The 26,507-nt window shown below is 42.3% G+C and overlaps 1 protein-coding gene across 6 annotated transcripts in view; it reads right to left on the bottom strand.

Moving 5' to 3' along the window:
• ARFGEF2 (ADP ribosylation factor guanine nucleotide exchange factor 2) overlaps nt 1–26,507 on the bottom strand; it is a 115,052-nt gene that overhangs the window by 36,137 nt on the left and 52,408 nt on the right. For all 6 annotated transcript variants that reach the window (XM_008961478.6, XM_014343089.5, XM_055104857.2 and 3 more), the window contains 13 exons: nt 25,380–25,488; nt 24,056–24,239; nt 15,428–15,539; nt 14,637–14,842; nt 11,865–11,949; nt 11,591–11,762; nt 10,817–10,968; nt 10,569–10,697; nt 9,031–9,189; nt 5,632–5,779; nt 4,351–4,450; nt 1,991–2,031; nt 1,718–1,887 (listed from right to left, as the gene is read on the bottom strand). In XM_008961478.6, the coding sequence (XP_008959726.3) occupies nt 1,718–1,887; nt 1,991–2,031; nt 4,351–4,450; nt 5,632–5,779; nt 9,031–9,189; nt 10,569–10,697; nt 10,817–10,968; nt 11,591–11,762; nt 11,865–11,949; nt 14,637–14,842; nt 15,428–15,539; nt 24,056–24,239; nt 25,380–25,488 (1,767 nt within the window). The remainder of the gene's footprint in view (nt 1–1,717; nt 1,888–1,990; nt 2,032–4,350; nt 4,451–5,631; nt 5,780–9,030; nt 9,190–10,568; nt 10,698–10,816; nt 10,969–11,590; nt 11,763–11,864; nt 11,950–14,636; nt 14,843–15,427; nt 15,540–24,055; nt 24,240–25,379; nt 25,489–26,507) is intronic.

The following is a 26,507-nucleotide window of genomic DNA, read 5'->3' as shown; positions in this document are numbered from 1 at the left end:
GGAACTTTCATTAGCTGATGCACCAAGTTAGAAGCAAGCCTACATATGACAATGCTTCATTTCAGGGGCGTGGTGGAGTAGATTAGCACCTGTCCACAAGAGGTAATGAGGTGCCCATCTCTTCCCTAGTTACATCATATTGCTAACTTTAAATTGGCTGTGGCAGGGTGTTTACACACAGAAACTGGCAGATGCTACAAATCATTTACCAGCACCCCATTGATTATTCTATACCCCAATGGTAGACTACTTTTTAAGATTTTCCTCTATTCAATGTACAGAATTTCTGGATTGTTTTTTTACTAACACTATTTTTAAGCATTGGTATTATAACTCTTCACCACCAGGCTTGAGAAAATTTTCTTGAGATCATGAAATGTGTTTTGGTAGGAAGCTGTTATTATTACCTTTCCCTTAAGAGGCAAATGACATCACAGATACATACATACATATATTTCTTTTTTTTTTTTTTTTTTTAAGACGGAGTCTCACTCTGTCGCCCAGGCTGGAGGGCAGTGGCACGATCTCAGCTCACTGCAAGCTCTGCCTCCCGGGTTCACGCCATTCTTCTGCCTCAGCCTCCTGAGTACCTGGGACTACAGGCGCTCGCCACCACGCCGGGCTAAATTTTTATATTTTTAGTAGAGATGGGGTTTCACCATGTTAGCCAGGACGGTCTCGATCTCCTGACCTGTGATCCACCCGCCTCAGCCTCCCAAAGTGCTGGGATTACAGGCGTGAGCCACGACGCCCGGCCACATACATTTCTTTTGATTGCTTTGTTCCCAGTTTTTTGGCCGTGATAAAACACATATCTGACATTTTATTTATTCAACATGTGTGCATATGTCTGTATGTATATAATAAAACTTCTGGTAACGAGGAAGAAGTTCAGTCTGGTTTATTCCCAACAGTTGTCAGTTTTAGAACCCAGATGGGTCTTTGGCTTGTTACTGATTTAAAAACAATTATTAATTTTTTTTTCTGAGACGAAGTCTTGCTCTGTTGCCCAGGCTGGGGTGCAGTGGTGCGATCTCGACTCACTGCAACCTCCACCTCCCAGGTTCAAGCAATTCTCCTGCCTCAATCTCCCTAGTAGCTGGGATTACAGGTGCACACCACCACGCCCAGCTAATTTTTTTGCATTTTTAGTGGTGACGGGGTTTCACTATGTTGGCCAGGCTGGTCTCAAACTCCTGACCTTGTGATCTGCCCATCTTGGCCTCTCGAAGTGCTGGGATTACAGGCGTGAGCCACCACGCCCGGCCCAAATATTAATTTTTTCAATAAAAGTTTCAGAAGAATGGTGGCAATAGGTGCCGGAATACAAGAAGCAGTGACATTGAAGAGTAAAACTACCTGGAACGTAACTTAACATTAGGTCATTTAAAAGGCCTTTCTGGATTTCATTTCACAATGCTTCCAAGCATCAGTGTATTTGTCTAGTGGCTGTAATAATCTTTGTGGTCTTAGCCTACATCCTGCATGTGGGATATTAAAGTATTTTCAATACCACTGGATTTTTAATTCATTCTACATGAATGCTACCAATATATAAGTATGATATTACTCCTATCAAGCTGTCCTTGACTGCACAGGGAAAATGAATTAGAGGCATCTAAAAAACAGGGCAAATTATTTATCACTTCTTTTTTTGAATTCAGTTGCCTACTTTTTTTTTTTTTAACAAGAATGGTTTTTAAATTTGAAGAGTTACCTTATTGAAGTGATCTCCAATCACATGCCATATTCGAGACCACTGTAGTCGGATCCGATTCATGTTGTAGTATGATATCTCCACAATCTTCTGCAAGCTGAACATGCGAGGATGGTGGGGGGAAGCCAGTTCATCCATGGACACAGCACACAGCCAGCGGACAAAGTCAACTACAGGCCAGACCCAACAACACACGCAAAGCCTCGTTAGGAACAGTCAAGACGGTCACAGCGTGAGGCTTCTGCAGTTTTCACAGGTAAGTCAAATACATACCTATTGCATTTCCATCCAGTCTGGTAGATCCAGTAAAAATCCTAGGAAGATAATTCCAGACAAAATAAACATTAGACCGGGTGTGGTGGCTCACACCTGTAATCTTAGCACTTTGGGAGGCCGAGGAGGGTGTATCACTTGAGGTCAGGAGTTCAAAACCAGCCTGGCCAACATGGTGAAACCTTGTCTCTAATAAAAAATACAAAAAATTAGCCGGGCGTGGTGGCGGGCGCCTGTAATCCCAGCTACTTGGGAGGCTGAAGCAGAAGATTCGCTTGAACTCAGGAGGCAGAGGTTGCAGTAAGCCGAGATTGCGCCACTGCACTCCAGCCTGGGCAACACAGACAGACTCTGTCTCAAAAAAACAAAAAATAAACATTAGATTTGGTAGACTGAGGGCAATTCTGCTTCTGTCTTAGTACAGGGCATAAAAGCCAGATGATCTCTGGTCACACAGGTTTTTTCTTTTTAATTAGATTTGGAAGCTGAAGTTTCTCAAACTCTCAGACAAGGTAGAGAGGAAACATCAGGTCTGACACCTCCACCGAAATAAATGATGTGGTATTACAAGTATAGAACGGTTCAAGGAAAGTGAACTGAGTTGAAAGCAGAAAAACCTATAGTGAGCAGAAGAGAAAGTGACACATCAAAAGACGGGGGAGCCCAGGCGCAGTGGCTCATGCCTGCAATCCCAGCACTTTGAGAGGCCAAGGCAGGTGGATCACTTGAGGTCAAGAGTTCGAGACCAGCCTGTCCAATACGGTGAAACCCTGTCTCTACTAAAAATACAAAAATTAGCCAGGCATGGTGGTGCATGCCTGTAGTCCCAGCTACTTGGGTGGCTGAGGCAGCAGAATCACTTGAACCTGGGAGGCAGAGGTTGCAGTCAGCCAAGATCACATCACTGCACTCCAGACTGGGTGATAGAGCGAGACTGTCTCAATCAATCAATCAATCAATCAATCAATACATAAGATATAGTACAAGAAATGACCAGAAGTAAAATGATATACTAGAAAATATCTATTTAACACAAAGAAGGCAGAAGGCAGTAACAGTGGAAGAAGATGGGAACACAAAAGACACGACATTATATGCACTTAACAACAGAGGCAACATACATGAGTTGAAAAAGGATAGAATTAAAGGGAAAGATGTTAGTATAAGGAAACTACGTGGTTAATAAATAGAATATAATGAATATTAAAATAATAAAAAGGGAAAGATGGACAATGGAACAATGTCCAGAACAGGCAAATCTGTAGATCAGTGGTTACAGTGACTAAGGAATGGGGGAAGGAAAGAAAAGAAAACGGAGAGTGATTGCTAATAAGCACGAAGCTTCTTTATGGGAAATATCTCTCCTGGATTTTTAGGTCAAGTTTTGAGTAAAGAGAAATAATGGAAAAGTTTTGAGGGGAGGAAAAAAAAAAAGGAAACTGTCAACTCAGCCAACTCTCATTCATGGGTAAGCTTTTTTTTTTTTTTTTTTTTTTTTTTAGACGGAGTCTCGTTCTGTTGCTAGGCTGGAGTGCAATGGCGCGATCTCGGCCCACTACAACCTCTGCCTCCTGGGTTCAAGATATTCCCCTGCCTCAGCCTCCCGAGTAGCTGGGATTACAGGCATGCGTCACCATGCCCAGTTAATTTCTTTTTTTTTGTATTTTAGTAGAGACATGGTTTCACCATGTTGGCCGGGATGGTCTCGATTTCCTGACCTTGTGATCCACCTGCCTCCCAAAGTGCTGGGATTACAGGCATGAGCATGGGTAGGCGTTTTTTTTTTTTCAGATGGAGTCTCACTCTGTCGCCTAGGCTAGAGTGCAGTGGCACCATCTCCGCTCACTGCAAGCTCTGCCTCCTGGGTTCACGCCATTCTCCTGCCTCAGCCTCCAGAGTAGCTGGGACTACAGGTGCCCACCACCACGCCTGGCTAATTTTTTGTATTTTGTAGTAGAATGGGGTTTCACTGCGTTAGCCAAAATGGTCTCAATTTCCTGATCTAGTGATCTGCCTGCCTTGACCTCCCAAAGTGCTGGGATTACAGGCGTGAGCATGGGTAGGCTTTTAATCCTAAACTCTTCTTGTGATTTTTTAAAAAATAATTTCTACTAAGGAAACAAGGTAATTTAAAACATCAACATAAGCGAAAAACTCTTATTTTTGACATAATTTGTCACAATGTTAAAGTTATACCTTTTCTAAAAGGTCAAAATGCAAATAAATGTGACACTTAAGCAATTTGTAGCTAACAACACTTGTATCAGTTAAAGAAATTAGGAATCATTCATGTCCAGTAACTACAGAGAGGCCACCAAACCACTGTGTAGTTCAGGGTCACTGAAGAATAAAATCATTACCTGTCCACAGCTACAACCACACTCTGCGAGCTGGTCTCACCAACCGATTCTTGGAAGCTGGCCATCTGTCTTTTATCCACTCCGCCACTCACCAAATTACCTGAAACACAATGCACAAAATCAGCAGTACTTCAAAAACAGTCAAGTATTTAGAACAAAGCATCCTGTTATGTCAACACGCAGGGACAGGGGACATAAATGGGAATGACTCTGCAAGTTCAAAAAAGAAACAAAAACCCACTGATGATAAAATTAAAGTTTTGTTTTGGCATTGGGCATTTAAAATATATCCTTAGTATAAGCTTTCTTGTTTCTACCAACCATCTACCTTTCTCTATAATCTTTTACATTTTTATAGTATTAAAGGCCTATATTTAGGAAAACAAATTTGAATCAATTGATATTAATCCAGAGCTCCTAGAACATTAATGGCTCACACCTGCTGAATGCTTGGTGTGCTTCACAGACTTTCATTCCACTCATCCTCACGAGTACCCTAAGAAGTGGGTGCTATTACAATTCCCCATTTTTCCAGAGTCCATACTTTTAACCATGACACTGTACTATTCTACTCACTAAATGGGACCTAGAAGCCTACACTCTGTAGTTGGATGGCTTAGGGCTTGAATCCTACCTCTGCCACTCCTTTGCAGTATGATGCTGCTCGTATCTTTTCACTCCGTGCCTCAGTTTTCTCAATTGCAAAATGGGGAATATAACAGTCCCTGTTCTCATTGGATTGTTTTGAGCATTAAATGAGTTAAAATATATAAACTGAGTGCTCAGAATATGACTTGGCACATCTGTTTGCCCTATTTACTATTACCATGTTACATCAATCAGAAGAGTTTCTCAATCCAATGTATAGCCAGAGAAATAATTCTACTTGCATAAGAATACTGTTTAATAAAAGCCCCCCAATAAAGATGGAAGAAATGTTGAACCTACCCTTTAAAATCTAGAGACACAAATACACACCCCTCTAATGTCAGGCACTAGAGATCTGGACATTTTAAAGCAAATGGTTTTTCTCCCCAATATAGTGATAGGTATAGAAAGAAAAGTAATGCACCCTACTGACTTTGGTAAAATAGACACTTTACTCAACAGTTTAATCATAATTAAGAGGCCAAAGCAGCACGTCCACTTGCATTCATGAACACTGTCAGATGGCACAAAAGGAAGAGACGGTTTACAGGACAGTCCTGATGAGACAAGAAGGATTTCATCCCCGTTAGCTTGCAAATCCGTGACTGTTAGCTGTGGGGCCTGGTGTCTTACCAAGGCCAAGGCCCATGAACTCTTCTCCTGCCAATGTGTGGCCCTTCAGGCTCCCTTCTCTTTCACGCCCAGATCCAGACAGGTAGCGCGTCTTCACACCGGTTCCTATCAGCTGAGCAAGCTCCAGCTGGCTGATGCATTTCAAGATCTAAGAGAAAGAAGGCATGAAGAAATGAGTTCCTACCTTACAGCTAGAAAAAGGGCACTGTAATCTTAAGTTAGTCATTAAAAAAAAGTTGGTTCAATGGAGTTATGCCATATAGATGTTTATGCAAATTTAGTAAGCTCTCAATAAAGAGAGAAAAAGCATTTGACTGGGGCGGCGGATTCCTCCCACCATGTCACTTAATAGGCACATCATTTAGTCACCCCCACCTCCTTTTTCCACCCTCCTTGTGAGACGACAAGACACCAGCCTCATTGGCCTCACTGTTGCTCCTTTAACTTGTCATCTCTTGTCCCACCTCAGGGCCTTGGCACTCACTGTTCCTTATGCCTGGAATGCTGTCTCCCCATGGCTCACTCCTTCAATTCCCAGCTCAGACATGTGTGTCCCTCTCAAAGAGATCTTTCTTGTGAGATCGTACCTTCCCATTACCATGTCCTGCTCATACTTTTTTTTTCTTAGTGCTTACCACTTTTTGGCATTATACCATATATTTATTTGTTTGTTTCCTGCCTTAGGTGCCAAGAGGGCATTAACTCTGTCTTGTTCACTGCTGAACACTTAAGTCCCTGGCACTTAAAGTTGTTGGCAATCGTTAATGGTTTAACTGAAGGAATGAGAATATGCTCTACATCAGGCATGCAGTGGGAGATGAAGCTGGATCTCGTGGTCCTGAGGGGTGCCTCTGGTGCTTGAGAATGCAGATCTGCACACGGGCCCTCTCCTACCTGAAGCTCAGCTGTAGAAACAGAAACTGGTCCCAACTTCTGTCAGAGGAAACACTGGCTACATGAAACTTACCGAGGAATGGCACATAGACCTCCAGGGAAACCCTAAGGAATTTTCATGGGAACTTCTGACTGAACTTCAGTGTTGCTTTTTACGCTGACCTTACAATTCAGTCCCAGAGTCCAGGACTCCACTATACCACTGCGCACTGCCGAGTATCTTTACTTATAAATTGCTTTCTTCTTGACTGAGAAATAGACTTAATTCCACCAAAGAGAATCATCCCCTGATTTCTTCACACACTATTAAATTATTATTAGTAAGCTAGTAATGCCCTCCCTTTTGCAGAAGCTGGGGACAGCTGGAATCTCAAGTACGTCACCAATACTGAAAGGTCAAGGGCTTATTAGTTCCAAGCTGATTTCTCAGGGCTTCTGACAACCGCAGAGGTAGCTAATTAATTTTTAACATTTCTAGATTCTGCCATATACTTGGCAGGCGGCAGGAACCTCATATTGATAATACCTCCCAGGCTAAAAAAATGTTTTAGAAGAAAAAGCAACTATTCATTGATTCTCTACGTATTATGGCTCCTTAGAAGGCAGGAAATGATTTTAAAAAGCACACAATTCAAAATATATATTTTTTTATTTTAGAGATGAGGTCTTGCTCTGTTGCCCAGGCTGGAGCACAGTGGTGCAATCAAGGCTCACTACAGCCTTGAACTCCTGGGCTCAAGCAATCCTGCTGCCTCAGCCTCCTGAGTAGCTGGGACTACAGGCATGAACCACCATGTCTAGCTAATTAAAAAAATAATTTTTTTTTAAAGATATGGGGTCTTGCTATGTTGCCCAGGCTGGTCTGGAACTCCTGGCCTCAAGCCATCCTTCTGCCTCAACCTCCAAAAGTGCTGGGATTACAGGTGTGAGCCACTGTGCCCAGCCATAACTCAGTTATTTCTAACATGGACTACTCAGAGTTGTGACAGAGAGAGGAAAGGCTGGTGAAGAGGAGCAAAGCCATACGCCACGGAGATGACAGCAGGTAACACTACTGAGTTCTTATTACTTGCCAAATACAGTCCCAAGCCCTCTTCATTTTCATAACCACCCTGTGAAGATTGTAGAGATGAAGAAGGTGGGACTCGGTGACTAAGTAACCTGCCTGTGCCATCCAGGCAGGAAGAGGTGGAGCCCCAAATCAGACCCCAGTTGCCAGGCTCTAGAGCCTTTACTCTGAATCTGAGCCATGTGGTCCACATGGGGAAGAAGGATGACAGCAATTTTCTATGTCAAACTGTCCTTTACATTCTCCACAGCCTCATCTCTATTCTCTCACAGTTTTCTCTCTAAACAAAAAAGTAATACATGTAGATGGCAGAAAAAATTAGAAATTAAGAAAAAAAAGAATAAAACAGTTTCCATAATTCTATTTCTCAGACAGAATGTTAATGCTTTGGTCTATCCTTTCAAACTGCATTCTCTGTGTATTTTGCCACGAGAGACAATGCCTCACAATCTCTTATAACAACTTGTAATTTTACTGTGACCATTTTCCCACAATAGTCTTTAAAATCATCTTTTATCTTCTTTTCTGAAATCTCTTTTAATTCATAGGTAACCCTCCTCCCTTATTTTTCTTGCAATTTTTTTGCTGAAAAACCTGGTCATCTGCTCTGCAGGTCTGTCACACCTAGAATTTCAAAGCTGCACCTTCATATCTAACATGCTTCTCTGTCCACTGTATTTCCTGTAAACTGGCAATATAGGCTTGAATCAATTCAGATTTGAGTTGGGGCTAGAACATTTCTTAGGTAGTATTGTGTACTTCCATCAGAGAGCACATACTATCTGCCTGTCTTTTTTTCCCACAACATTATTTTAAATGGCCACATAACATTCTAAAAAATGCTGTACCATACTTTTTAAAAAAAGTAGCAATCTCTTATATTGTTGGGACATCTAGCTCTTTTTAACCCAACCTTTTCCCTAGAACAACTAAAACTGCAACAAATATCCTTTTAAATACATTGTTGTACACATAAGTAACTATATCCTTGGGTGAGAATCTTAGAATACTGTTTTAAAAACATGTGAATTCACTGGCACTCTCCCTAACAGCTCATTGTGACTATCAACCATTTCTAATCAGGCTCCTGGCTTTGTCTTAAAATTACACATTGATCACAGGAGCTCCCAAGCTCCCAAGAGGTACATAAGGACTAAAAAAAAAAAAAAATGGCAGTAATATGGAAAGAAAGTTGCAACAACAGAAGTACACTTCATGGGGGACACTGGCTGCTGGGTGCAAGGGTGCTCACTGTGAGCTGGTGTGCCTGAACTCGCCCCTGCCTTTCACAGCCCCAGAGAGGGTGACTTCCAGATACATGAGGTACAGTGATTTGACTTCAAGAAAAACAGAACTGACCAAATGAGATCAACAATGAATAAAAGGAAGCCAGGAGTCATCCTAACTGAGAAAAGGCAATTCAAAGAGACACGTACCTCATGCCAGGAATTCCCAAGGTAGTTGCCATCGGTGTGAGCCACTGTGATAAGCGTCTTAATGGTGTCGATGTTTTTCTGCTTCATTTCTGTGATGCTGGAGCTGGCTGTGAGCAGGGAGAAGCGAGCAAGAGCCTGAACATAGGCATCTCGTTCCAGCTGTAACAGAAACCCAAGAGAGAACACTGTGACTCCAACCTTAGTGTGGCCATTCTCACATCTGCAGGGCTGGCACACTGGGCTTCTCTGATACTTTTTGTATGCACATTGACTGGCTTTCTGCACATTAGCACAACAGTTATTCCATGCTAATGCCCTCTTGCTTTTGGAACATCTTGCAGAGGTATCTATGCACTGTCACATATTTGAGAAGCAGCTCTCTCCTTTCTAATTGACTTCAGTCAAACTCACCTGTCCCATGTTCCACTATGTCTGTTGAATACTAAGACTGTCACACAAATTGACATCTGCAACAATTCTGCCAGGCAGGTCTGTTTTCTCAAGTTTACAAATGAGGAAATGAATTGGTGTCTCAGAGAGACGTTAGCTGAGCCAATGTCACATGGTTGGAGAGGTGGCAGAGTGGGGTTTTGAAACCTAGATGGTCTAACGTCAAAGCTTGTGGTCTTGGTATAAAAGAAAATGTCTAACTGTAAAATGAATAGGAACAGAAGAGTGAGTTTTTAAAAATAAATGGGGTGCAACTTCTGACTTACAAAGTGATGCATGGGATTGCCAACCTCCTAATTTCGTAACAGTTTCAGAATTACATTTCATTTATTTGCTTGAACTTTTCAAGTTTCAAAGGTTTACAGACATATTCATATTGCATTGAACTACTTGTTTCTCCAGGGAAGAGTTGGAAATATGCGAAATTATAATAAAAACTGATGTTAAAAAGGAAATAGTATTTTTAAGCACCAAAGCAGGCAAGTTAGGCAGATGAACAGGAAGTCTGCTTTGTCAAATCCAGTCAAGAAGCTTGGACCCTACCTATTATTATTATTATTATTATTATTATTATTATTATTATTATTTTCTTTGAGATGGAGTTTCGTTCTTGTCACCCAGGCTGGAGTAAAATGGCGTGATCTCGGCTCACCGCAACCTCCACCTCCTGGGTTCAAGCCGGTCTCCTGCCTCAGCCTCCCGAGTAGCTGGGATTACAGGCATGTACCACCACACCCGGCTAATTTTATATTTTTAGTAGAGATGGGGTTTCTCCATGTTGGTTAGGCTGGTCTCGAACTCCCGACTTCAGGTGATCTGCCTGCCTCGGCCTCCCAAAGTGCTGGGATTACAGGCGTGAGCCACTGTGCCCAGCCTACCCATTCTTAAAGACAGTTTTAATCCATATCTCCATTTTTGCCCCTAACGAGCTGTCATCACAAAGCTATGGATTTCTTGTCAGTAGGCATAAGTAAGTAGCTTGCTAAGACTCTTGATTAACTGAAAATTTCTGATAATTTCTAAGTTTTGCCAAATCTAAAAGAGCACAACCCACCAGTATCTCTGGAGTGTTGCTGACTTACACCTACCTGCATTCCAAAGATGCAGGCGATTCGGATTGCACATCGGATGCCTTCCAAACACAAGGAGGCCACTTCAGTGTCATCACAGTTCTGGAGTCCGATGCTGTAGGCTGCCAATAGTGGCGTCCACACCAGCTAACATGGAAGGAAGATTTCAATAACATCCAGAGTTTTAGCGTGGAAAGAGTACTTCTTGCTGGCCAGCTTCAGAATCAGGCTTAGCCACATGCTTGCTAAGTTCTCAGGATACTCACTTTGAACATTGGCCGGACGTGGTCCAGGTGAGTGGCACTGGTAAACGGGGCTTTGGCATGGCTCACAGCCTCCATCAGAGCTTTGGCTGTTTTAGCCATTTGCTCCATCTCTAAGTTGTACAGCAGCCGTCGCTGCTTTTCACTAGCTACATCTGTAAAGTAAGAGCATGATAGGTGTGGCTAGCAGTCACTGAGGGCTGGCTACATGCCATGCACTGTTTCAAAAGATGCACAATGATTAACTCCTAAATCCTCCCAACCATCTCGTGAGTCCATTACAAATATTATTATTACCATTTTACAGATGGGAAAAATGAGGCAGAGGGGGTAAGTCACTTGCCCAGGGTCATACAATTACTAAGTAGAGGAGCTGGGACTTGATCTAAGGCAGTGTGGCTCTAGAGCCACACTCTAAACCACTACCCTTTGCTGCTTCTCAAACAGTGAAACTGACAGCTTCCCAGGGGCCATAACTAATAGAATTCTAATCAAGGTGGGCACAATCTGAATTAAAGAAAAGTTTTAAAGAACACTTTTTGGGAATAATTTAGTTCTCAGATTACTAATTTTAAATTCCTTCTTGCTCCTCATCAGAAATCTAGCAAGACAGTGACATTATAAAAGTCCCAACATAATCACAATAATTAATTCAATCACATTTCCTATTCAGATATCCAGCTATGCACATTAAATTTATCACCAGAGTATTTAATCATGCATTCTGATACACTAAAAAATTAGAACTAAAAGAAATAATTTGCCATTAGACCTTACTCTGCTTAGTAGATTTGGTTGCAATCGTTAGCTCTTTTGTTTCTTTCATTGCAATTTTCTTGCCTTCTATCTCTTCATAGATGCTTGAGAGATACTCTTCTGGCAGATCTTTACTATCATTGATACCCCGATTCATTTTAATATACTGCTCTTTCGTCATTTTATTTTTTACCTGTAATTAAAAAAAATTAAAAGCCATTTAAAAAACATCCAATTGCCCAAGTAAAGCCACTTATTTAGCTAATACAACATGTAAATCATTAAAGTGCTTTACCTGAGGACTGTGCAAGTCTGTAGTCAGCATAATAATTGAATACGCTAGGACATAAGCAGTGTCAGCACTAGCAAACAGAGTTTGCCTGGAGAAAAAAATTCGAGACATCAATATTCATGGTGATGAAGTTTGGAAGGTACAATGCTAACAGAGACACACTTCACGAGAAAAGCAGCCGACTACTCCCCTTGATTCCAAATGAGGCAAGAGTTTTTACGCTTTCATCATCACTGAACAAGACTTAGCAACCCAGAGTGTAGAAAAAGCTCATTAACAATCTGTATCAAATTTTAGCTTCTTTGGCAGGGCGTGGTGGCTCAGGCCTGTAATCCCAGCACTTTGGGAGGCCGAGGTGGGTGGATCACCTGAGGTCAGGAGTTCGAGACCAGCCTGGCCAACATGGTGAAACCCGATCTCTACTAAAAATACAAAAATTAGCTGGGCGTGGCAGCGGGTGCCCATAATCCCAGCTACTCGGGAGACTGAGGCAGGAGAATTGCCTGAACCCGGGAGGTGGAGGTTGCAGTGAGCTGAGATTGTGACACTGCACTCCAGCCTGGGTGACAGAGTGAGACTGTCTCAAAAATAAATAAATAATAAAAATTGAGGCTTCTTTGAATAAAGCAATTTCAAATAATTTTTTTTAAAAAGACTCTAAGAAGCATCTGGGGCCAAGACTAGGGTGAAGCAAGTGAGTACATCAGGAGACCTTACACTTGGTGCTGACCCTGAGAGAGGGCATCTCACTATATTTCACACACTAAGCGCCTTGAGTGCCTCCCCCACCTTGTCCTGTTCCTGAGAACATCTATTTTGTGCCATGTACTGTGCTAGACATGAGATATAAAGACGACTAAAACTGCTGTTTAGCTGTTATTTATAGTCTATATTACCCATTATAACATTTAATAGTAGAAATACCATGGAAAATATTTATGTTGTTCTAAACAATATGTTGGTGAAGTCTGACTTTTTTGCCTTAGGCAAGAAGAGAAGGACAACATGTGGATGTACAGCTTCATATGATATGAGGCTGAAGCTAGAAACTGTTCTGTCCAAACTGTCCATAACAGGAACAGTAGAAATTTTGAAGAACATAACGAAGGTCTTTTAATATGAGATGAAACTGGGTCACATATTTACTGACTGAGCAAAACAGACCAAGGCTCCCAGGTCCACATAGGAGATACGTTTAAAGTAAACAGCATCTAATTATGCCTTCACAGAGACTTCTAATGTCCATTTGGTTAAAATGATGATATGCTGCCTTTGCCAATCCTGCCACCTCCTGGGGACAGCCTGCCATATACTTGGAGGACTGGGAGCAATTAATATGAAAACAAAGTTGACTTGAGAGGCAAAACAGTTATTAAAATGTTTCAATCAGGTGTGGTAGCTCACATTTGTAAATCCCCCACTTTGGGAGGCTGAGGCAGGGGGATCCCTTGAGGCTAGGAGTTCAAGACCAGACTGGGCAACACGGTGAAACTCTATCTCTGCAGAAATATTATACAAAAAATTAGCCAGGCACAGTGGCATGCACCTGTAGTCCCAGCAGTTCAGGAGGCTGAGGTGGGAGGACTGATTGAGCCCAGGAGATCCAGGCTGCAGTGATCTGTGATCACGCCACTGTACTTCAACCTGGGCAAGAGAGCAAGACCCTGTCTCAAAAAAAATAGTTTCCACTGAACAATTTCCACATCATGGTCACAGCATATTCAGACATATTTCTAATTTAATGTTCAGTGGAGAGAACATGAGTTTTTTTTTTTGAGACAGAGTCTGCCTCTGTCATCCAGGCTGGTGTGCAGTGGTGTGGTCTCGGCTCACTGTAGCCTCTGCCTCCCAGGTTGAAGCAATTCTCCTGCCTCAGCCTCTGAGCAGCTGGGATTACCCAGCTAATTTTTTTTTGTATTTTTGGAAGAGACGGGGTTTCACCATATTGGCCAGGCTGGTCTCGAACTCCTGACCCCAAGTGATCTGCCCGTCCCGGCCTCCCAAAGTGCTGGGATTACAGGCAAGAGCTACTGCGTCCAGCCCGAACATGAGCTTCTGAGTTAGAGAAATCCATATTCAACCCTGGCTCTGCTCCTTACTAGCTGATTTATTTTGGACAGGTTGCTCAATCTCTCAGATTCTCAATTTCCTCATCTGTAAAACAGGGATACTATTCCTGGGCTTGCCATTAATTAAATTAAATGCATGTAAAATCCATGGCAAGGCCCACACACAGGAGGTATTTAATAATGGTTTGTTCCCCTTCCTATTTCCACTTCTTACAAAATCACGAACCGCCCATCAAAAAAGGTCCCCAGATAAAATCATGTACTTTGGTGGTTTTTATTAGTTATGTAGCTATTTCTGTAACCTGCTCATCAGTATGTAATTAAAGAAAAACCAAAATCCTTGAGAACTACCCCATATATTAAATCAGGGGAACTGTTTTTGATTAGGGAAGAGGTGCCCAATTGTCTCCTCTCAACTTATGAAACTACTCTTTTATAGTTGCTAACAGCATGGGCTTTAGCTGTGTGATCTTGGGCAAGTTAACCTCTCTGGTCCTCAATCTTTTTGTCTGTAGAATAGGGACATAAACAGGTTGCTGTGAGGTCTTATGTGAAACAATCCCTTAGCATAGTGCCTGGCACAAGGTAAACAAAAGCTTCAGTTGCTTGGCACAGATATACAAAGATTAAACCCCAACCAAATTAGAATTAGCGTTCTGAGGCAGGCAAACAGATGATCTGGAAGGCACTCAAAATCGGCGCTCACCCTTGGTTGCATTCTATGTATCTTGCGGCAAACTTCTCCATTAATCGGTCAATCTTTTGGGCTTCTCCAGGTAGGCGGAAACCTTCTAGGAATGTCCGCAGGGCTGAGACAAATTCTTTTTCACAGAAGTCAAGTTGGTCCACGTAGGCATACATCACCTCCTTGTTGAACCTTGCACTATCTCCCAGAAAATCGCCTACTTGGGTCTGAAACATACACACTCACTTATATCCAGAAATTGTCAAATACGAACCCTCAGCAAAAGCCAGCAGCCAAAGGGTGGAGTCAGAATAGCCTGGCCCTAACTGCCCAGAATAGGCTGGACTGGTAAAAAAGCTAGGGAACTCCCTGACCTGCCCACCCACCCACCCATTCCAGAATTCCTAGCCATTCCAGAAGCAGCCTGTTCTGCATGGATGAAGGAAGAGGAGGGGGCACAAGAGACTTAAAATGGAGAGAATGACGGGGCACACTAAGGAGGTTAGTTGCAGACAGGCAGCCGTAAGAACTTTCTAGCAGTCAAGGAACACTTCCAGCTCTGACTCTCTTCCAGCAAATATGCAGCCACCTGCTGGGAGGCTAGTTTATTCCCATCAAAGAGCTTTCTGCAACACTAGCCAACGGGATACACAGGACTGCTGTAACCCGGGGGTGGACAACAGACAATGTATAACCAGGGGGTGGACAACAGACAATGTACTTAGGGCCAGACAATCTCGAGGTTAAAACTGGTAAGGGCTCACAATCACCTGAGAGAACTCACATGCAAGTGCTACACCCCCAAGCCTTACGGAATCCAGGCGCTCCTCCTGGTGCAGGAATTGGGCTATGTCTTCAACTGACGTTCCCAGCATGCCCTGCTCCTGGAGAAACTGGATCCCCCTCTTGGGTTTCTTGTTGAACCTGTTTCAAGCAGAGATGGGACACAAGTTGCTTATTTCAAAATCTGGAGGATAGCAAAAGCTGGTATTTGAGATAAATAATAATAGAATACTATGAACATGCCATCACGTATAAGCTAGCAAGGTCATGTCTGTCCTGGCAGCTTTTCTAAATTCCGCCTTCAATTTCTGACCCAGCTATACCTGGTCAGAGTCTGCTGATTGTCACCTCATATCCACTCTCCCCTTCTCCAACACTAATAGAACCCTACGTGTTAGCTGGACACACTGCCATGTGGAATAAAAAGAACATTTCCCTGCCTCCCTTAAATAAAGGATGGCCATGTGATAAACTTCTAGCCAGTGAGATATGAGCAGAAGTGGTGTGGGTACTTCTAGGAAGGACCCTTAAACAAAGCTGACTCAGGTGGGAAGTCTGCTTTTTTCTCTTTTTGTTCTTTCCCTCCTCTTCTCCAGAATGTTTGTGGGATGGCTGGTACTCCAGCAGTCATCTTATACCATGAGGCCACCCTCTCTGGCTAAGTATGGTGAAGCAGACAGATAAAAGGAGCCTGGATCTCTGATGTCCTTAAGGGCCACCGTAGCAGCCTTAGACTGTCCACTTTTGGATTTCCTTGAGAGAGAAATACATAGTTAAGCATGTTATTTTGTATTTATTTTTTTCTTTCTCTACTTTTTTTTTTTTTTTAAGAGACAGGGTCTCACTGTGTTGACCAGGCTGGTCTGGAACTCCAAGTGATCCTCCCACCTTAGCCTCCCAACGTGCTGGGATAACGGGCATGAGCCACCATACCCAGCCCATTTTTTATTTCCTGCTAAAGGAAGGCGAAGCTAACCAATGTATGGACTCAACTTATTATTTACCAGGCCTGAGCTGGAGGGTGATATTCATGAGTAAGCACAAACTGGCAAGCGTCATGAAAGATACAAATAGGGACAAGGGCAGAACTTAACTTGGGACCTGTTTAGATAGTGCAGTTGCTGAAAGCCTCTTTGAGTAAGAGATGTTTTACCAAGTCTGATGGATGAAAAAGAGCCAAGAGAATTTCAAGCAGAAGGCACCATGGTAAAAAGAGCTGAAGGTGTTCAAGGGACTGAAAATACATTGTGTGACTCAGGGGAATTGGCAGGAGATGAGATCAGCAAGGGAGGCCAGAGGCTGGGTCAGGCCATGGTGCAGAACAGGAAACCTGGAATGATTTAGGCAGGAGAGTGGTAAGACTTGATTTATGTTTTAAAAAGATTACTTTAGCTGCTGTGGGCAGAATACACTAGAGGGAGGTGGAGTGGCGGCAGTAGAAATGAGAAGATCAAACATGTCAGTTAATAAGTGAGTACTGTAATTTCAACTCTTAAGTTGAACTTACTAAGTTAACTAATCATTTACAAGTTGGAATATATGATTGTGTATGTGTTGATGTGTGTAAAAGACTGGAAAGAAACATAAAGATTTGCCAATGATTGTGATGATGGTGCTGTGGTTATATGGGAGAATGTCCTTTATTTTTCAAAGAGATTCAGTTAAGGTCTCATGATGGCTACCAATTACTTTCAAAATGGTTCAGAAAAATATATACATAAATAAAACAAGTAAGATTCCGTCCCAAGATGGCCAAATAGGAACAGCTCCGGTCTGCAGCTCCCAGTGTGATCGACGCAGAAGACGGTGATTTCTGCATTTCCAACTGAGGTACCTGGTTCATCTCACTGGGACTGGTTGGACAGTGGGTGCAGCCCACGTAGGGTGAGCTGAAGCAGGGCGGGGCATCGCTTTACCCGGGAAGCATAAGGGGTCGGAGGATTTCCCATTCCTAGCCAAGGGAAGCCATGACAGACTGTACCTGGAAAATCAGGACACTCCCGCCCAAATACTGCACTTCTCCAATGGTCTTAGCAAATGGCACACCAGGAGATTATATCCTGTGCCTGGCTCAGCAGGTGCCACGCCCACGGAGCCTTGCTCACTGCTGGCTCAGCAGTCTGAGATCGACCTGTGAGGCAGCAGCCTGGCAGGGGGAGGGGTGTCTGCCATTGCTGAGGCTTGAGTAGGTAAACAAAGTGCCGGCGAAGCTCAAACTGGGCAGAGCCCACCACAGCTCTGCAAGGGCTGCTGCCTCTATAGACCCTATCTCTGGGGGCAGGGCATAGCTGAACAAAAGGCAGCAGAAACTTCTGCAGACTTAAACATCCCTGTCTGACAGCTCTGAAGACAGCAGTGGTTCTCCCAGCATGGTGTTTGAGCTCTGAGAACAGCCTGCCTCCTCAAGTGGGACCCTGACCCCCATGTAGCCTAACTGGGAGACACCTCCCAGAAAGGGCCGACTGACACCTCATACAGGCGGGTGCCCCTCTGGGACGAAGCTTCCAGAGGAAGGATCAGGCAGCAATATTTGCTGTTCTGCAGCCTCTGCTGGTGATACCCAGGCAAACAGGGTCTGGAGTGGACCTCCAGCAAACTCCCACAGACCTGCAGCTGAGGGACCTGACTGTTAGAAGGAAAGCTACAAACAGAAAGGAATAGCAACAACATCAACAAATAAAATGACATCCACACCAAAACCCCATCTGTAGGTCACCAGCATCAAAGACCAAAGATAGATAAAACCACAAAGATGGGGAGACACCAGAGCAGAAAAGCTGAAAATTCTAAAAACCAGAGCGCCTCTTTTCCTCCAAAGGATTGCAGCTCCTCCCCAGCAACAGAACAAAGCTGGATGGAAATGACTTTGACAAGCTGACAGAAGTAGGCTTCAGAAAGTCAGTAATGACAAACTTCTCCAAGCTAAAGGAGGATGTTCGAACCCATCGCAAGGAAGCTAAGAACCTTGAAAAAAGATTAGACGAATGGCTAACTAGAATAAACAGTGTAGAGAAGACCTTAAATGACCTGGTGGAGCTGAAAACCATGGCATGACAACTACATGACGCATGCACAAGCTTCAATAGCCGATTTGATCAAGTGGAAGAAAGGGTATCAGTGACTGAAGATCAAATTAATGAAATAAAGTGAGAAGAGAAGTTTACAGAAAAAAGAATAAAAAGAAACGAACAAAGCCTCCAAGAAATATGGGACTATGTGAAAAGACCAAATCTACGTTTGATTGGTGTACCTGAAAGTGACAGGGAGAATGGAACCAAGTTGGAAAACACTCTGCAGGATATTATCCAGGAGAACTTCCCCAACCTAGCAAGGCAGGCCAACTTTCAAATTCAGGAAATACAGAGAACACCACAAAGATACTCCTAGAGAAGAGCAACCCCAAGACATATAATTGTCAGATTCACCAAGGTTGAAATGAAGGAAAAAATGTTAAGGGCAGCCAGAGAGAAAGGTCGGGTTACCCACTATGGGAAGCCCATCAGACTAATAGCGGATCTCTCAGCAGAAACTCTACAAGCCAGAAGAGAGTGAGGGCCAATATTCAACATTCTTAAAGAAAAGAACTTTCAACCCAGAATTTCATATCCAGCCAAACTAAACTTCATAAGTGAAGGAGAAATAAAATCTTTTACAGACAAGCAAATGCTGAGAGATTTTGTCACCACCAGGCCTGCCTTACAAGAGCTCCTGAAGGAAGCACTAAACATAGAAAGGAACAACTGGTACAAGCCACTGCAAAACCATGCCAAATTGTAAAGACCATTGATGCTAGGAAGAAACTGCATCAACTAACGGGCAAAATAACCAGCTAACATTATAATGACAGGATCAAATTCACACATAACAATATTAACTTTAAATGTAATGGGGATAAATGCCCCAATTAAAAGACACAGACTGGCAAATTGGATAAAGAGTCAAGACCTCAGTGTGCTATATTCAGGAGACCCATCTCACATGCAGAGACACACACAGGCTCAAAATATAGGGATGGAGGAAGATCTACCAAGCAAATGGAAAGCAAAAAAAAGCATGGGTTGCAATCCTAGTCTCTGATAAAACAGACTTTAAACCAACAAAGATCAAAAGAGACAAAGAAGGCCATTACATAATGGTAAAGGGATCAATTCAACAAGAAGAGCTAACTATCCTAAATATATATGCACCCAATACGGGAGCACCTAGATTCATAAAGCAAGTCCTTAGAGACCTACAAAGAGACTTAGACTCCCACACAAAAATACTGGGAGACTTTAACATCCCACTGTCAATATTAGACAGATCAACAAGACAGAAGATTAACAAGGATATCCACAACTTGAACTCAGCTCTGCACCAAGTGGACCTAATAGACATCTACAGAACTCTCCACCCCAAATCAACAGAATATACATTCTTCTCAGCACCACATTGCACTTATTCCAAAATTGACCACATAGTTGGAAGTAAAGCACTCCTCAGCAAATGCAAAAGAACAGAAATCACAACAAACTGTCTCTCAGACCACAGTGCAATCAAATTAGAACTCAGGATTAAGAAACTCACTCAAAACCACACAACTACATGGAAACTGAACAACCTGCTCCTGAATGACTACTGGGTACATAACGAAATTAAGGCAGAAATAAAGATGTTATTTGAAACCAATGAGAACAAAGAAACAACGTACCAGAGTCTCTGGGACACATTTAAAGCAGTGTGTAGAGGGAAATTTATAGCACTAAATGCCCACAAGAGAAAGCAGGAAAGATCTAAAATTGACACACTAACATCACAATTAAAAGAACTAGAGAAGCAAGAACAAACAAATTCAAAAGCTAACAGAAGGCAAGAAATAACTAAGATCAGAGCAGAACTGAAGGAGATAGAGACATAAAAAACCCTTCAAAAAAAAAATCAATGAATCCAGGAGCTGTTTTTTTAAAAAAGATCAACAAAATTGATAGACTGCTAGCAAGACTAATAAAGAAGAAAATAAAGAGAAGAATCAAACAGACACAATAAAAAATGATAAAGGGGATATCACCACCGATCCCACAGAAATACAAATTACCATCAGAAAATACTATAAACACTTCTACGCAAATAAACTAGAAAATCTAGAAGCAATGGATAAATTCCTCGACACATACACCCTCCCAAGACTAAACCAGGAAGAAGTTGAATCCCTGAATAGACCAATAACAGGCTCTGAAATTGAGGCAATAATTAATAGCCTACCAACCAAAAAAAGTCCAGGACTAGAAGGATTCAAAGTCGAATCCTATCAGAGGTACAAAGAGGAGCTGGTACCATTCCTTCTGAAACTATTCCAATCAATAGAAAAAGAGGGAATCCTCCCTAACTCATTTTATGAGGCCAGCATCATCCTGATACCAAAGCCTGGCAGAGACACAATAGAAAAAGAGAATTTTAGACGAATATCCCTGATGAACATCAATGTGAAAATCCTCAATAAAATACTGGCAAACCGAATCCAGCAGCACATCAAAAAGCTTATCCACCACGATCAAGTCAGCTTCATCCCTGGGAAGCAAGGCTGGTTCAACATACGCAAATCAATAAACGTAATCCATCACATAAACAGAACCAATGACAAAGACCACATGATTATCTCAATAGATGCAAAAAAGGCCTTCAACAAAATTCAACAGCCCTTCATGCTAAAAACTCTAAATAAACTAGGTACTGACGGAACATATCTCAAAATAATAAGAGCTATTTATGACAAACCCACAGCCAATTATCATACTGAATGGGCAAAAACTGGAAGCATTCCCTTTGAAAACTGGCACAAGATAGGGATGCTGTCTCTCACCACTCCCATTCAACATAGTGTTGGGAGTTCTGGCCAGGGCAATCAGGCAAGAGAAAGAAATAAAGCGTATTCAATCAGGAAAAGAGGAAGTCAAATTGTCCCTGTTTGCAGATGACATGATTGTATGTTTAGAAAACCCCATCGTCTCAGCCCAAAATCTCCTTAAGCTGATAAGCAACTTCAGCAAAGTCTCAGAATATAAAATCAATGTGCAAAAATCACAAGTATTCCTTTACGCCAATAAGAGACAAACTGAGAGCCAAATCATGAGTGAACTCCCATTCACAATTGCTACAAAGAGAATAAAATACCTAGGAATCCAACTTACAAGGGATGTGAAGGACCTCTTCTTCAAGGAGAACTATAAACCACTGTTCAACGAAATAACAGGGGACACAAACAAATGGAAGAACATTCCATGCTCATGGATAGGAAGAATCAATATCATGAAAATGGCCATACTGCCCAAGGTAATTTACAGATTCAATGCCATCCCCATCAAGCTACCAATGACTTTCTTCACAGAATTGGAAAAAACTACTTTAAAGTTCATATGGAACCGAAAAAGAGCCCACATTGCCAAGACAATCCTAAGCAAAAAGAACAAATCTAGAGGCATCACACTACCTAACTTCAAACTATACTACAAGGCTAACCAAAACAGCATGGTACTGGTACCAAAACAGAGAGACAGACCAATGGAACAGCACAGAGTCCTCAGAAATAACACCACACATCTACAACCATCTGATCTTTGACAAACCTGACAAAAACAAGAAATGGGGAAAGGATTTCCTATTTAATAAATGGTGCTGGGAAAACTGGCTAGCCATATGTAGAAAGCTGAAACTGGATCCCTTCCTTATACCTTAGACAAAAATTAATTCAAGATGGATTAAAGACTTAAATGTTAGACCTAAAACCATAAAAACTCTAGAAGAAAACCTAGGCAATACCATTCAGGAAATAGGCGTGGGCAAGGACTTCATGACTAAAACACCAAAAGCAATGGCAACAAAAGCCAAAATAGACAAATGGGATCTAATTAAACTAAAGAGCTTCTGCACAGCAAAAGAAACTACCATCAGAGTGAACAGGCAACCTACAGAATGGGAGAAAATTTTTGCAATCTACCCATCTGACAAAGGGCTAATATCCAGAATCTACAAAGAACTTAAACAAATTTACAAGAAAAAAAACAAGCAACCCCATCAAAAAGTGGGCAAAGGATATGAACAGACACTGCTCAAAAGAAGACATTTATGTAGCCAACGGACACATGAAAAAATGCTCATCATCACTGGTCGTAAGAGAAATGCAAATCCAAACCACAATGCGATACCATCTCACACCAGTTAGAATGGCGATCATTAAAAAGTCAGGAAACAACAGATGCTGGAGAGGATGTGGAGAAATAGGAACGCTTTTATACTGTTGGTGGGAATGTAAACTAGTCCAACCATTGTGGAAGACAGTGTGGTGATTCCTTAAGGATCTAGAACTAGAAATAGCATTTGACTCAGCGATCCCATTACTGGGTATATACCCAAAGGATTATACATCATGTTACTATAAAGACACATGCACACGTATGTTTATTGCGGCACTATTCACAGTAGCAAAAACTTGGAATCAACCCAAATGTCCATCAATTATAGACTGGATTAAGAAAATGTGGCACATATACACCATGGAATACTATGCCTCATAAGAAAGGATGAGTTCATGTCCTTTGCAGGGACATGGATGAAGCTGGAAACCATCATTCTGAGCAAACTATCACAAGGACAGAAAACCAAACACCACGTTTTCACTCATAGGTGGGTACCGTACAATGAGAACACTCAGACACAGGGCGGGGAATATCACACACAGGGGGGCCTGCTGTGGGGTGGGGCGCAGGGGGAGGGATAGCATTAGGAGTAATACCTAATGTAAATGATGAGTTAATGGGTGCAGCAAACCAACATGGCACATGTATACCTATGTAACAAACCTGCACGTTGTGCACACATACCCTAGAACTTAAAGTATAAGAAAACAACATAAAATAAAATAAAATAAAATAAAATAAAATAAAATGCCTAAAAAAATAAAACAAATAAGACAAACAGTAATGTTTTGGTATGCTGAAATTTTTCATATAATATATAGTTGGAAAAAAATGCACCAATGGTGATTCCCTCAGGCAGTAATTTTTTGTTGTTGTTGAGATGGAGTCTCACTCTGTCACCCAGGCTGGAGTGCAGTGGCGCAATCTCCGCTCACTGCAAGCTCCGCCTCCCAGGTTCACGCCATTCTCCTGCCTCAGCCTCCCGAGTAGCTGGGACTACAGGCACCCGCCACCACGCCCAGCTAATTTTTTGTATTTTTAGTAGAGACAGGGGTTCATCGTGTTAGCCAGGATGGTCTTGATCTCCTGACCTCATGATCCACCTGCCTCAGCCTCCTAAAGTGCTGGGATTACAGGCGTGAGCCACTGCGCCGGGCCATCTCAGGCAGTAGTTTTATGAGTGATTTTTACATTCTTACTTTATACTTTTCTGTATTTTCTAAATTGGTTTTATTATTTTCATTAGAAAAGGGGGGAAAAAAGGCTGCATCAACCACACAAAGGTATTAAAGTTTTCTCTCTCTGTGTGCACAGACACACACACATACGCTCATTTACTGATTGCCTGGCTCAATCAGGCTTAGCTACAAGTGCCAGCACCAGCCTTTTGTAAACAGGCATTTCCTTTTTAGGAATCAGTTCCAGGTTCCCAGAGAAAATATGGCTTTGCTAGAATCCCTGCTAGTTAACGGCAGCCCCACTCACAGCTCGATGCCGTGTTCAATGATTTCTTTTTGTTGCTTGATGACCTCAAATTGCTCAGGGTCATCCTGAACAGTTGTCTGGGTCCCCGAGGACACTGTGGACTCCATGGACGTCACACTACACCGTCTTGCCATGTCAAGGCCTTTCCCATCCCCTATTTCCTGATCCGTGAGCCTCTCCTGACCTGTGGAGAAACAAAAGTAAAGGAAGCCAAATAAGCAAGTGGGACACAGACACAGCCGAGCTAGGTCTGGCTGCACGGCTCCCTTTCCCAAACCTGTAATAGCAACAAGTCAATACTATAAGGATTATAAGCATGAAACCTTAGTATCATTCAGATACTTTACTTAAAAACTTGTTTCCTCATGAAACTTGATGAGCTAATTCTTTTTTTTTTTAGATGGAGTCTCGCACTGTCACCCTGGCTGGAGTGCAGTGGCACGATCTCGGCTCACTGCAACCTCCACTTCACAGGTTCAAGCTGTTCTCCTGCCTCAGCCTCCAGAGCACCTGGGATTACAGGCGCCTGCCACCACACCCGGCTAATTTTTTGTGTTTTTAGTAGAGACAGGGTTTCACTATGTTGGCCAGGCTGGTCTTGAACACCTGACCTCGTGATCCACCACCCTCGACCTCCCAAAGTGCTGGGGTTACAGGCATGATCCGCCGTGCCCAGCCTTGATGAGCTAATTCTAAAATTCACATGAAAGAGTAAAAAAGGCAAAAAAAGATCAAGACAAGTTAAAGAACAATGAATAGGAGGACTTGCCCTACAAGATACCAAAAACAAGTGTGGTACTGGTGTTAAAACAGACAAATAAACAGAACAGAATAGAAAATCCAGAAAGAAGGCCAGGCACAGTGGCTCACGTCTGTAATCCCAGAGCTTTGGGAGGCTGAGGTGGGAGGATCGCTTGAGCCCAGGAGCTTAAGGCTGCAGTGAGCTATGATTGCAACACTGTATTCCAGCCCGGGTAATGGAAAGAGACTCTGTCTCTTTAAAAAAATTAAAACTCCAGAAACAGACTTACATACATAAGAAAATGTGGTATATCATAAAGGTGATGCTTTGAATCAGTGAGGGAATGAACAACTACTAAAAAGGCACTAGAGCAACTGGCTCTGTATTTGAAACAATGAAGTTACAGCATAACTTCACACAACTCCAGATGCAATAAAAAGCAGGACTTTCAAAATAATATAGGTATTTAGCAAACTAAAAAGGCTTTTTCAATTCTAAGACAACTATACTAAGACAACTGTTCCTAGCAGTCGTAGGAGCCTATTATGAATGGAGGTGGGTGTGGCAGCAATGCTGTCTCACCGAGGCTGGTCTGGTGGTTGGGATTCACATACAGGTCTTTGCTCCACTCCACCATGCACTTGAGAATGGACACGAGGCACTCCAGGCCTTTCTTCCTCAGGCTGAGCTCCTAAGGGACGAAGTCACACAGGAAAGAGACTTAACAGAAAAATGAAGAGAACAGACATCTACGAGGCTTTCTGGGACCCCAGTGAGGCTAAGAAAGAAATCACTGACAGTCAGTGCTATTAAGAATGAAACAAACCCAGAGCTAAGAAGTGACAAGTATCAAGGATACATTGCAAAAGCCCTGGACATCTCTAAAGGTGCTCATTATAAACACCCCAGCAGCAAAAATATGGGGTATGTGTTTTCCTAAAATGAACAATGTTATTTGGATTTTCAAAAGAAGTTTTCATTCATTGCTTATGTGATTAAACAAAAATTTTAAATTTTTCTATTTTTAAAAAAATAACAAGATCTTGGCCAGGCGCCGTGGCTCACGCCTGTAATCCCAGCACTTTGGGAGGCTGAAGTGGGTGGACCACCTGAGGTAAGGAGTTCAAGACCAGCCTGGACAATATGGTGAAACCCCATCTCAAATCAGCCGGGTGTGGTGGCGGGCACCTGTAATCCCTGCCACTCGGGAGGCTGAGGCAGGAGAATCACTTGAACCTGGGAGGCGGAGGTTGCAGTGAGCTGAGATCGTGCCACTGCACTCCAGCCTGGGTGACAGAGTGAGATTCTGTCTCAAAAAAAAAAAAAAAAAAAAAATTTCACACTCAAATAATAAATAACAAGGTCTCAACCAGTGACTGAAAAAAAGGAGAAAAGAACCTTGAATTATGCTGTAAGTGACTCTGGATACAACGTATCCCCTAAATACCCACAAATGCATTCAATTTTAAGGCTCACCCTTTAAGTAAATAAAAATACTGATTTTCAAAAATAAATAGCATTCTTAAATAACAAGTTGAATATGAGTTGCAGATCATCTAAAAAATTTGCAAATATTTTAGATTCAAAACAGCATCTCGGACAGCATAGATCTCTGTGATTCTAATGACAACTATGACCATCTTTTAGGAAAAATACCCATATACCAAAATTCTACACATAATTCCAGGGAGCTTGGAGACCCTCTGACCA

The sequence above is a fragment of the Pan paniscus genome, chromosome 21, assembly GCF_029289425.2.
Source record: "Pan paniscus chromosome 21, NHGRI_mPanPan1-v2.0_pri, whole genome shotgun sequence".
Lineage (NCBI taxonomy): Eukaryota > Metazoa > Chordata > Mammalia > Primates > Hominidae > Pan > Pan paniscus.
The sequence above is the reverse complement of the archived record's forward strand: the minus strand, read 5'-3'. Positions and strand labels throughout refer to the sequence as shown.